This window comes from Ascaphus truei, chromosome 10 (assembly GCF_040206685.1).
Source record: "Ascaphus truei isolate aAscTru1 chromosome 10, aAscTru1.hap1, whole genome shotgun sequence".
NCBI lineage: Eukaryota > Metazoa > Chordata > Amphibia > Anura > Ascaphidae > Ascaphus > Ascaphus truei.
The window spans coordinates 65,382,433-65,395,390 of NC_134492.1; the positions used below are offsets into that span (position 1 = coordinate 65,382,433).

Here is a 12,958-nt window from a genome sequence, read left to right on the forward strand (position 1 = left end):
GGCTTGGGGAGGGAGAGGTTTTGGGGGGGAGGTTAAGGATGTGCGGAAGGAGAAGATAAGTAGGTGATTTTGATTTAGGGTTAAGTACGTGTTATTCTGTAACTTAATAGGGTTAGCGACACCCTCCTCTGTTGCAGTAAAAGGGTGTCTCATATTGTGGGTCCATTGTATAATGGTACTGGGCCTCTCCATGCCGGCAGTAGCCGCAGAGCTCGTCCCATGGGTTGATACACGATTGGGGGCACGAGGGGGCCACAGTGAGCTCGCTTTTGTCAAAATTGGAGCTCTCCGGTAATGAACTCTGGGGGGTCCAACATTTACTCTTCCATTCCCCAATGTATCCTTCCATCTTCATACTCTGTCTCAGTGTATATCGCAGCGGGGCCGGCAGAAGTGAAACCCTGCATTACAAACACGACGATCAAGCCACTTGCTCCTGTGCTTTCTCCACGTGGAATAAATGCTGCTCTGGGTGAATGACAGAGACCTGGAAGGGTTTTGTGGTCGTGATTTGGAGGGGAGACTGCACTTGTGGTCCGGGGGGAGAGTGGCAGGATTACTGGGCATGTGTATGGCAGCATAGTATCGGCACACAGAGGGCACAGTGCTCTGTGTGATGGGTAGAGTCGGTGGTACTGGGGGTAGGATGGTGGATCTTGGCACAGGGAGAGCTCAGAACCCAGTAGAGAAAGTTGTGGTACTGTGCCGTACCCCGTGTAAAAACCCCATGTGTTTAAGGTGGAGGGAATAGGGCAACGTGTATACAATCCACTGTACCAAAAATAGAAAGGTGGATGTGGATCCCGTTGAGATCTTCGCGGTGCGACAATAGAATGTACCGGTATTCTGAGCGCGCAGTTAAATTGTAGTGTCCGTGCCGTCCCACGTCCCTGAATAAAGGAACGCAATCAGGAGGAAATGTCTGAGGGGGCACAAGGGATTAGAAATTGGGGACAAGCCGCAGAGGTCAGGTATAATGTCAAAGTATGAAGGTCGCATGGCATCGTTAGCACAGACAGTCTGTCCTTCATATAGGTTCAGTGATACATTTTAGGGGATGAAGTTCTTGAGGTCAGAGGTTGAAAAGCTTCTATAAAGAACTGTGAAGGTGTCCCGCTAAAAGGTATCGCAGCCTACATCTACTTCTCTCCAGGACCAGTATGGCTGCAACATCCTATATCCTTCCTATAGGAACACTATCCTTGATATAGGGACACGGTGTGCCATATTTACTAAGCAGTCTTCTACCATAAAGGACCTTCGCTGGAAAACCCCTTACAGGAGGGGTGGACAACTATAGTCCTCAAGGACCACCAACAGGTCAGGTTTTTTTTTAGGATATCCCTGCTTCAGCACAGGTGGCTGTTGGTGGCCCTTGAGGACTGGAGTTGCCCACCCTTGCTTTACAGTCTATTTAAGCCAATGGGCTATAAGATATCTCCCAGCGCTGGAAAGTGTCATCCCAGAAGACTGCTTAGTAAACATGGGCTGTTATCCTTAGTATAGTGACAATATATCCTTCCTATAAAACACGGTATATTTCCATAGATCAGTGTATCCGGCGTGTGATTGTTCAGAGCCGGATGACAGTATATTAAGCAGCAGTCCCATAATATAGTGTAGTTCCTGCATGGGCTGGGTCACTCAGCGCTTGGTGACAGTGACAGAGCTGTGATATCTTTGTAGTGTGGAGGGTGATCTGACAGGTTATGTTATGAGCTGCATTACAGCAGCGAGACGGAGTAGAGATGGAAGTTGTCTGAGTCTGCGGGACAGCACATTACAGCAGTGGGGGGTTTTGGAGACAGTCAGAGGAAGTTTGGGTCCGGAATGGCTGAGATCTGGGTCGTGACCCCCGACCAGAGAGTCACCAACCTCAACTTTGTGAGACCTGACCAATTGTGTCCCCTCCCACTCTCCGTACAAGTGCAGGCGCCTCCTACAAAGCTCTCCGCTAACGTGCAAACACGTCAGCCTCCAGTCTGCAATGCGAACAAAGCAGTAAAACGGCATGAACAGTCAGGATCATTTGAGCTATTAGTGTGCAGAACATGTGCTGGTGTTAATTGGCTTAATTAAACTCACTATCTCTCACTTCTTCAGTCCCCAAACCCTACAATCATATCCCTGGCGCCCACAGTGAAATGCTCAGTGTGACGCGTGACTGCTGCTTGCTATCCACACCTAACTAACACCCAGTATTTAGCATCCATCAAAACCCCTCATCCCCCCCCCTGCGCCCCCATCTCCACCTGATGTGATCTCTCAGAGCCGCCATCTTTCTCCCGGTTTCACCAGATGGTTCCACACTGGACTTCACTGATACATTGTGATCTTACTTTCTCCCACCTGAAAGATGCATCCTCACATTTATTATTAGATTCAATATTAGTTTTCATGGTTATTCAGTGAAGTCAGAGACAGTCATTTGAGTCTCAGTTTAACCTCTTAATCACTGGTTCGACTTGTGAAAGTATTGCCCGTGACACCGTACGTAGGATTGGTGCAGTATGTTAATATTACTCAGCAGACAGTCTCGAGATCACAACCCTTAGGGAGACATTAAACCCAATATGTACGGAGGCACAAGTTACATCAAACAAACAACTGGAGAGTAGTTGCTGCCACCTCCGGGGTGGGATTCCGACTGCACACTTCTGCCGCTCCACTCTGCACAATGCCAGTGTTATTGCTTAAGTAGAAGAGGCACAGGGAGGAAAAAGGGGATGGAAACACAGAGGGGAGTGTAGGACCATCCGAGACCCAACACGTTTCATCACACCTCTCCTCAATATGATGACTGAAGAGCATGTGAGGTTCATTTGAAGCCATCTGGTCAACCAACCCCAGCTGCACCGCGGTGCTAATTAACCTTGTAATTAAATGCCCCCTCCCCCGTGTCACGCTCAGGGGCTGATATCCTTGAAATTGCTGGTTTTGTGTTGTGTTTCATCCAGGAAGCAAACAGACGGAGCGCACGGCAGCACCGCCACAAAACAAAATGCAGTTCCTGTCGCCACAGAACCTCGGTTAGTACACACGGACCGCGGGACTTTGGTGTGAGTTTCGTGGCTGTTTTGTGGTCTCCGCTCGCCGGTGATGTTTAATTCTGTGTTGCTCAGATCACCGTTTCCATTCGTCTGTCTCCGTTCATACGGCGGTTTTGGTAACGGGAGGATGTTGGCTCGGGAGTCAGAGAAGGGGGCCTCCTGCACCTCACACAGAGGCACCCATCTTCTAAAGGCAACTTACAGGCGCCATATTTTATTTTTCCCACGTAAAAACAGGTCAGAATGTGAAGGCCCCTGAGTGGGGCTGTATGGACTCTCGCAGGTTACTGCCACATTCTGTCTAAATAAACACAGACCTTTTCTGTGCCCATTGATTAGTAAGCAAAGAAACATTCAGGAACGCTGTCATATTCACATATTACATTAGCAGACGTGGTTGCAACCAGAAGCCCATCCAATGACAAAAAAGCACCGCTGTACAATAGTATGTAACATCTTTGACTCCAGGTATAGATTTGTTGTTTGTGTTTGTATATTTAGTCCAGGTATAGACTTGTTGGTGTGAGTTGGTCCACTGACTCCAGGTATAGACTTGTTGGTGTGAGTTAGTACACTGAGTCCAGGTATAGACTTGTTGGTGTGAGTTGGTACACTGACTCCAGGTATAGACTTGTTGGTGTGAGTTAGTACACTGACTCCAGGTATAGACTTGTTGGTGTGACTTAGTACACTGACTCCAGGTATAGACTTGTTGGTGTGAGTTGGTATACTGACTCCAGGTATAGACTTGTTGGTGTGAGTTAGTACACTGACTACACGTATAGACTTGTTGGTTTGAGTTGGTCCACTGACTACACGTATAGACTTGTTGGTGTGAGTTAGTACACTGACTCCAGGTATAGACTTGTTGATGTGAGTTGGTACACTGACTCCAGGTATAGACTTGTTGGTGTGAGTTAGTACACTGACTCCAGGTATAGACTTGTTGGTTTGAGTTGGTATACTGACTCCAGGTATAGACTTGTTGGTGTGAGTTAGTACACTGACTCCAGGTATAGACTTGTTGGTGTGAGTTGGTACACTGACTCCAGGTACAGATTTGTTGGTGTGAGTTAGTACACTGACTCCAGGTATAGACTTGTTGGTCTAAGTTAGTACACTGACTCCAGGTATAGATTTGTTGGGGTGAGTTAGTACACTGACTCCAGGTATAGACTTGTTGGTGTGAGTTAGTACACTGACTCCAGGTATAGATTTGTTGGTGTGAGTTAGTATACTGACTCCAGGTATAGACTTGTTGGTGTGAGTTGGTATACTGACTCCAGGTATAGACTTGTTGGTGTGAGTTAGTACACTGACTCCAGGTATAGACTTGTTGGTCTAAGTTAGTACACTGACTCCAGGTATAGACTTGTTGGTGTGAGTTAGTACACTGACTCCAGGTATAGACTTGTTGGTGTGAGTTAATACACTGACTACAGGTATAGACTTGTTGGGTGAGTTAGTACACTGACTCCAGGTATAGACTTGTTGGGGTGAGTTAGTACACTGACTCCAGGTATAGACTTGTTGGTGTGAGTTAATACACTGACTCCAGGTATAGACTTGTTGGGTGAGTTAGTACACTGACTCCAGGTATAGACTTGTTGGTGTGAGTTAGTACACTGACTCCAGGTATAGACTTGTTGGTGTGAGTTAGTACACTGACTCCAGGTATAGACTTGTTGGTGTGAGTTAGTACACTGACTCCAGGTATAGACTTGTTGGTGTGAGTTAGTACACTGACTCCAGGTATAGACTTGTTGGTGTGAGTTAGTACACTGACTCCAGGTATAGACTTGTTGGTGTGAGTTAGTACACTGACTCCAGGTATAGACTTGGGGTGAGTTAGTACACTGACTCCAGGTATAGACTTGTTGGTGTGAGTTAGTACACTTACTCCAGGTATAGACTTGTTGGGGTGAGTTGGTATACTGACTCCAGGTATAGACTTGTTGGTGTGAGTTAGTACACTGACTACAGGTATAGACTTGTTGGTGTGAGTTGGTACACTGACTCCAGGTATAGACTTGTTGGTGTGAGTTAGTACACTGACTCCAGGTATAGACTTGTTGGTGTGAGTTAGTACACTGACTCCAGGTATAATTTCTCTAAAGGTTGTGTTCCAGTTTGCACAGGCATATAAATAAGACACTGAGTTTGCCCGTGTGAGTTAGTAGTGTGTGTCGTGATTCAGCAGCTGCGGTAGAAGTTACTGAAATGGCCTTACTCCTGTGTGACATAGAACCATTGGGCAATAGTCAGACGAGTCCCATCTTATGTAAGAAGAGTGCTGGAGAAGGAGGAGAGAAGGGTGGTGTTTATTCTAATGTTTATTCGTGTGTCTGGCATTAAGCTTGTGCTTTATTACCTTATGTCTTATCATGGTGTGACTCTTTGCTGAGCTTGTTCTCTGTACTGATCGTATGTGCAATTGATCAGGTCCTGGGCCTAACCTAATGTAATACCGAGAAATCCCTGTCCCTCCTCTGCAATGCCGGAAGGTTTCTAGGTTCCCATTAGCACATTACTCGCCTGCTCCTGTGCTTCAGGATGAACTGATTTGAGGATCTGGGCAGGGACTCGATTGGCCTGTAAAATGATAGAATAACAAGGTGGATCAGATGGTTAGAGAGGAGAGGTGCTCTGAGATATCTCTGTCCTTCAATCAGAGCTCACACACAATTGCAGTGACCTTCTCCAGCTGTGAATAGCGCGCGAGCTCAGACATTCACTCGCAGGGATTTCAGATTGCTGATTCCCATTTACCGTACGTTTTATTCATGTCCGATCATCCGATGAAGGCAAATGCAGTGTGTAAAGAGACAGGCCTTTATTACTGGACGCTCATGCATTACATGCATGCAGTGTCTGTAAAGAGACAGGACTGTGTTACTGGACTCGCATTACACGGATGCAGTGTGTACAGAGACAGGCCTTTGTTACTGGACACGCATGACACGGATGCAGTGCCTGTAATGAGACAGGACGTTGTTACTGAACACGCATTACACAGATGCAGTGCCTGTAATGAGACAGGACTTTGTTACTGAACACGCATTACACAGATGCATTGCCTGTAATGAGAGAGGACTTTGTTACTGAACACGCATTACACGGATGCAGTGCCTGTAATGAGACAGGACGTTGTTACTGAACACGCATTACACAGATGCAGTGCCTGTAATGAGACAGGACTTTGTTACTGAACACGCATTACACGGATGCAGTGCGTGTAATGAGACAGGACTTTGTTACTGAACACGCATTACACAGATGCAGTGCCTGTAATGAGACAGGACGTTGTTACTGAACACGCATTACACAGATGCAGTGCCTGTAATGAGACAGGATGTTGTTACTGAACACGCATTACACAGATGCAGTGCCTGTAATGAGACAGGACTTTGTTACTGAACACGCATTACACGGATGCAGTATCTGTTATTCTGGACCTAGGGTCACTTGTAGCATGTGTGTAAGTCCATGTAGCTTAACTCGTCCCCTTTTACAGCACACAAAGTCCTTCTATTTTCTTCAACTTTATTGAGGGACTTAACAGAAATATAAAAGTTCTATATGAGGCTTGTGCTCGCTAGTCTCTCGTGTCAGGAGAATAACCTATGAGAGGAAGGTGTCCTGCTATGGGAAGTGCTTCTCTGAGGGGAAGGTAAAAAGGATTTCCTTTCTGAGGGAGCAGGGGAAGAAGTGTCTACTCACTTTGGCTGCTTGTTGGGAAAGAGGGAGCACACTTTCCTGTCAGACAGGAATACACTAAGGGGCATAGCAATGAGCAGATAAAGCAGGGGGAGAGGGCTAACCCAATCTCACACTGTGAGTATTGATAGGTTGCCATGGCAACTGACTAGCAGCTGTGTAAAACGGGATTACTTGTAACAACTATGTTGCACTATACACAGCTCTGGCTGCTTCAGAGCAGGGAAAACCTGTCACTTTAGCTGGGGAGGGCTGGCAGCCTGAGAGCAGGAAAATACACAGAAATAAACAATCCTCTTCCAGGACATCTGTAATGAGACAGGACTTTGTTACTAGATGATCACGCATTACACGGATGCAGTGCCTGTAATGAGGCAGGACTTTGTTACTGGACGATCACGCATTACACGGATGCAGTGCCTGTAATGAGGCAGGACTTTGTTACTGGACGATCACGCATTACACGGATGTAGTCTGTAATGAGGCAGGACTTTGTTACTGGACGATCACGCATTACACAGATGCAGTGTCTGTAATTAGGCAGGACTGTGTTACTGGACACGCATTACACGGATGCAGTGCCTGTAATGAGACAGGACTGTGTTACTGGACACGCATTACACGGATGCAGTGCCTGTAATGAGACAGGACTTTGTTACTTGACACGCATTACACAGATGCAGTGCCTGTAATAAGGCAGCACTTTGTTACTGGACACGCATTACACGGATGCAGTGCCTGTAATAAGGCAGGACTTTGTTACTGGACACGCATTACACGGATGCAGTGCCTGTAACAAGGCAGGACTTTGTTACTGGACGATCACGCAATACACAGATGCACTTTGTTACTGGACATGCATTATACAGAGACTTCCCAGTGTGAGGTTGAAGTAATAATTTAAAGACGTTTTATGATATGATTAAAGTTTCTGGGTAATTGGCAGTGTACAGAATCCGTGCAGCAAGGATTCTATCATATGAGAAATGAGATTGTGACATAGTTACAGGGTGTGACATGTCCTACAGACTGCAGTACTGTTACTACTGAATAACACATGCTTTCTCATATTGGCTTTGTCTTTGGGTTGATATCACACGTAACATGTATGAAACCGCTGCATATCAATGATACGAGAGCACTGCTCATACTAGGCGTATGCAGTCGGTGAGATGGAGATCTGGCCTTACCTGCCCCCGTGGCACATTCATCGCCCAGTCGGCCTTGTTGGCATTTCCAATTCTGGTGCCCAGAAACCTAGGTTTAGTTCCCCCTGTCCCGATGCAAATTCAGTGAACAAATCCTTTGTACTAACCATGCCCTGATTGACCTGTCTGAGAGTAACAGATCCTCCCCCTACTAAACCAGCTCCCCTCCTTCCTCTCCCTTTTCATGGCTTGCGGAGACTCTGTTCGCCCTATTTTTCTTTTTTCCATCTGCACTAACATACTGTCTCTCTCTCTGTCTCTCTCTGTCTCTGTCTCTCTCTGTCTCTCTGTCTCTCTGTCTCTCTCTCTGTCTCTCTCTCTGTCTCTCTCTCTCTCTCTCTCTCTCTCTCTCTCTGTCTCTCTCTCTCTCTCTGTCTCTCTCTCTCTGTCTGTCTCTCTCTCTCTCTCTCTCTCTGTCTCTCTCTCTCTCTCTGTCTCTCTCTCTCTCTCTGTCTCTCTCTCTCTCTCTGTCTGTCTCTCTCTCTCTCTGTCTCTCTCTCTCTCTGTCTCTCTCTCTGTCTCTGTCTCTCTCTGTCTCCTGCTGCTGTATGTCTCTCTCTCTCTGTCTCTCTCTGTCTCTCTCTCTCTCTGTCTGTCTGTCTGTCTCTCTGTCTCTCTCTCTCTCTCTCTCTCTCTCTCTCTCTCTCTCTCTCTCTCTCTCTCTCTCTCTCTCTGTCTCTCTCTGTCTCTCTCTGTCTCCTGCTGCTGTATGTCTCCTCTCGGATATGACCCTGCATGTTCTGCCTCCTCTTTCCTTGCGCTCTCCGGGGGGTTGGAGCCTCTTGCTTTCTTTGATTCTGGTGCCTCACTCTTTCCTTTCCAGGTTCTTCCAGTTCTTTTAACATGTCAAACTCTGGAGATTTGTTCATGAGCGTGCAGTCTCTCAATGGGGATTCTTACCAAGGTGCCCAGGTTGGAGCCAACGTACAGTCACAGGTAGGGACCGTCACATGGCCCATGGGTGGAGAGAGGCGTTGGTGGCATTTCACAGTGTGTGGCAGCAGCAGTTCCTTCCTGTGGTCCTCTACACCGAGGGTTTGCTGCTGCAGACGGTGTTGTAGAGAGAGTCCGAGAGGGCTGTTTATAGTAGGGCTGTTACAATAACTCTTTGCTCTAGCGACATCACGAGTCAAGGTCAGTGAGAAATGCTGAAGAGTCACTTCAATAGGACGGCCAAAAGACATGTGTCGTATAATAGCGCCAGCGGAGGAGCTAATGACAGCAGGGCTGGTTAGTGTACTGTTATTATTCTACAGTGAGTACCGGTACCACTGTTACTGCAGGAGAGTATGAAGGCTGTGTATCAAGATCCCACGCTTGGCCATTTGATGTTAAATTGGCCCACTTTCAATTACCAGGAAGGTAAGGCAGCTCTCAGAGTTTGATGCGGGGAGTATTTATATGGAGTAATAGGAGGGATTCCATGTCAGACATAGGGAGTATTTATATGGAGTAATAGGAGGGATTCCATGTCAGACATAGGGAGTATTTATATGGAGTAATAGGAGGGATTCCATGTCAGATGCGGGGAGTATTTATATGGAGTAATAGGAGGGATTCCATGTCAGACATAGGGAGTATTTATATGGAGTAATAGGAGGGATTCCATGTCAGACAAGGGGAGCATTTATATGGAGTAATAGGAGGGATTCCATGTCAGACATGGGGAGTATTTATATGGAGTAATAGGAGGGATTCCATGTCAGACAAGGGGAGCATTTATATGGAGTAATAGGAGGGATTCCATGTCAGACATGGGGAGTATTTATATGGAGTAATAGGAGGGATTCCATGTCAGACATTGGGAGTATTTATATGGAGTAATAGTGGGAATTCCATGTTAGATGCGGGGAGCATTTATATGGAGTAATAGGAGGGATTTCATGTCAGACATGGGGAGTATTTATATGGAGTAATAGGAGGGATTCCATGTTAGATGCGGGGAGCATTTATATGGAGTAATAGGAGGAATTCCATGTCAGACAAGGGGAGTATTTATATGGAGTAATAGGAGGGATTCCATGTCAGACGTGGGGAGCATTAACACAGAGTGATAGGAGGGATCTCATAGCACATTACATGACACACCAATACCCAACGGAGGGGTCAGTTCCTGGATATTCTTGTTTTCCTCATTGTCAGATTCCCTGGTCTGTGAACTGAACAGTAAATCTCTGACCCGTTGCTGTGATTTCTTCGTCAGATTACATTGACCCAAAGGAGCAGCAGAGTTACCAAAGGGGTGTGTGAGGGGAGCAGGAGGCAGGGGATAACATTGTGTCTTTTTTGCGTGCATGGAGTAGTCAGTAGATGTGTGGTTCCATCGTGTGGGACCTCTGTGTGCATGGAACACTGGGAAAAGGGAGAGAGCGCGGAATGTAGGAGGGCGCGGGCACGGAATGTGGGAGGGAGAGGTGGCAGAACGCGGGAGGGAGAAGGCCCGGAAGAGTGAGTACGGAACACGGGAGGGTGGGAGAAGGCACGAAACACGGGAGGGATGGAGTGGGCACAGAACACGGGAGGGTGGGAGAAGGCACAGAACACAGGAGGGTGGGAGAAGGCACGGAACACGGGAGGGTGGGAGAAGGCACGGAACACGGGAGGGTGAGAGAAGGTATGGAACACGGGAGGGTGGGAGAATGCACGGAACACGGGAGGGTGGGAGAAGGCACAGAACACGGGAGGGTGGGAGACGGCATGGAACACGGGAGGGTGGGAGAAGACACGGAAGGGTGGGAGAAGGCATGGAACACGGGAGGGTGGGAGAGGACACGAAACACGGGAACGTGGGAGAGGGCATGGAACACGGGAGGGTGAGAGAAGGTATGGAACATGGGAGGGTGGGAGAGGGCTTGGAGCACAGGAGGGTGGGAGAGGGCACGGAACAGGGGAGGGTGGGAGAGGGCACGGAACACGGGATGGTGGGAGAAGGCACGGAACAGGGGAGGGTGGGAGAGGGCATGGAACACGGGAGGGTGGGAGAAGGCACAGAACAGGGGAGGGTGGGAGAGGGCACGGAACAGGGGAGGGTGGGAGAGGGCATGGAACACGGGAGGGTGGGAGAGGGCACGGAACAGGGGAGGGTGGGAGAAGGCACGGAACAGGGGAGGGTGGGAGAGGGCACGGAACAGGGGAGGGTGGGAGAGGGCACGGAACAGGGGAGGGTGGGAGAGAGTACGGAACTGGGGAAGGTGGGAGAGGGTACGGAACAGGGGAAGGTGGGAGAGGGTATGGAACAGGGGAGGGTGGGAGAAGGCATGGAACAGGGGAGGGTGGGAGAGGGCACGGAACATGGGAGGGTGGGAGAAGGCACGGAACACTGGAGGGTGGGAGAGGGCATCAGAGAAACAAAATAATTGGTACTTGGGTGGGTCTCAGAACCAGGCAGAATCCCTGCTTCCAGGAAACGAGAAGACAACTGGTATCTATAAAATACACACTGGTGGCCATCTTTATTGAACCCATTATAAATTGTTATACTGTGATTTTTACATTGTAATAGTATGTTTAATATATATATATATTGCTGCAGTGGAAGTGCTGTGTGCTGGGGGATAATGGGGAAAGGCGGGGTTGCAGACCTGCCTAAGACATGCAGATGAGCATACAGTTGTATTTACATTTGCATATTTGCTTTCCTGTGAAGGGTTTTTGTCACTTTTTTTACTCACCATAACTTAACTCAGTATATATATATATATATATATATATAATCATATATATATAATCAGCACTCGCCTGTCTGTTGTAACTTGCCTGGGTGCACTAGAGCTAATGATTATTAATCCAAGATAAAATGCTAGACTAGTGGTGGCCAATACTAGTCCTCAAGGGCCACGAACAGTTCAGGTTTTCAGGATATCGCTGCTTCAGCACAGGTGGCTCAATGAGTCCCTGCTTCAGCACAGGTTTGCTCAATCAGTCCCTGCTGTAACACAGGTGGCTCAGTCTTTCACTGAGCCTCTGAGTCACCTGTGCTGAAGCAGGGATATCCTGAAAATCTGACCTGTTGGGAGGGCTTGAGGACTGGAAATAGCCCCCGTGCCAGGCACTCTTTGGCTACTTCAATAACGTAAAGAGATGTAGATCAACATTTCTCTCCTATTCCAGGACTTGTCTCAAGAGAAAATAGGACAAAATCGTAAATAGCTTGTGTGTGCCTCGGATATCATTGCGTGTGTGTATGTCCCACCTACCTATATGTGTATATTAGACAGTTGCAGCAGAAGGCACTTGGATCGATAGATAGGACAGGTTCACTTCTATCAGCATGTATAGTGGTGTGAAAAAGAAAGTACACCCTCTTTGAATTCTATGGTTTTACATATCAGGACATAATAACAGTCATCTGTTCCTTAGCAGGTCTTAAAATTAGGTAAATACAACCTCAGATGAACAACAACACATGACATTATTACACTGTGTCATGATTTATTTAACAAAAATAAAGCCAAAATGGAGAAGCCATTTGTGAAAAACTAAGTATACCTTATGATTCAATAGCTTGTAGAACCACCTTTAGCAGCAATAACTTGAAGTAATCGTTTTCTGTATGACTTTATCAGTCTCTCACATCGTTGTGGAGGAATTTTGTCCCACTCTTCTTTACAACGTTGCTTCAGTTCATTGAGGTTTGTGGGTATTTGTTTATGAACAGCTCTCTGAAGGTCCTGCCACAGCATTTCAATCGGGTTGAGGTCTGGACTTTGACTGGGCCATTGCAACACCTTGATTATTTTCTTTTTCAGCCATTCTGTTGTAGATTTGCTGGTGTGCTTGGGATTATTGTCCTGTTGCATGATCCAATTTTGGCCAAGCTTTAGCTGTCAGACAGATGGCCTCACATTTGACTCTAGAATACTTTGGTATACAGAGGAGTTCATGGTCGACTCAATGACCTGCAAGGTTCCAAGGTCCTGTGGCTGCAAAACAAGCCCAAATCATCACCCCTCCACCACCGTGCTTGACAGTTGGTATGAGGTG

The 12,958-nt window shown here is 47.3% G+C and overlaps 1 protein-coding gene across 6 annotated transcripts in view; it reads left to right on the forward strand.

Annotated features, from left to right (window-relative positions):
* LOC142504024 (pre-B-cell leukemia transcription factor 1) overlaps positions 1 to 12,958 on the forward strand; it is a 174,822-nt gene that overhangs the window by 145,671 nt on the left and 16,193 nt on the right. For 2 of the 6 annotated variants that reach the window (XM_075617131.1, XM_075617129.1), the window contains exons 7-8: positions 2,958 to 3,029; positions 8,799 to 8,911. The exons of 1 other annotated variant lie outside the window; for it this stretch is intronic. In XM_075617131.1, the coding sequence (XP_075473246.1) occupies positions 2,958 to 3,029; positions 8,799 to 8,911 (185 nt within the window). The remainder of the gene's footprint in view (positions 1 to 2,957; positions 3,030 to 8,798; positions 8,912 to 12,958) is intronic. 3 more of the 6 variants (XM_075617134.1, XM_075617132.1, XM_075617130.1) reach the window with 2 other exon arrangements.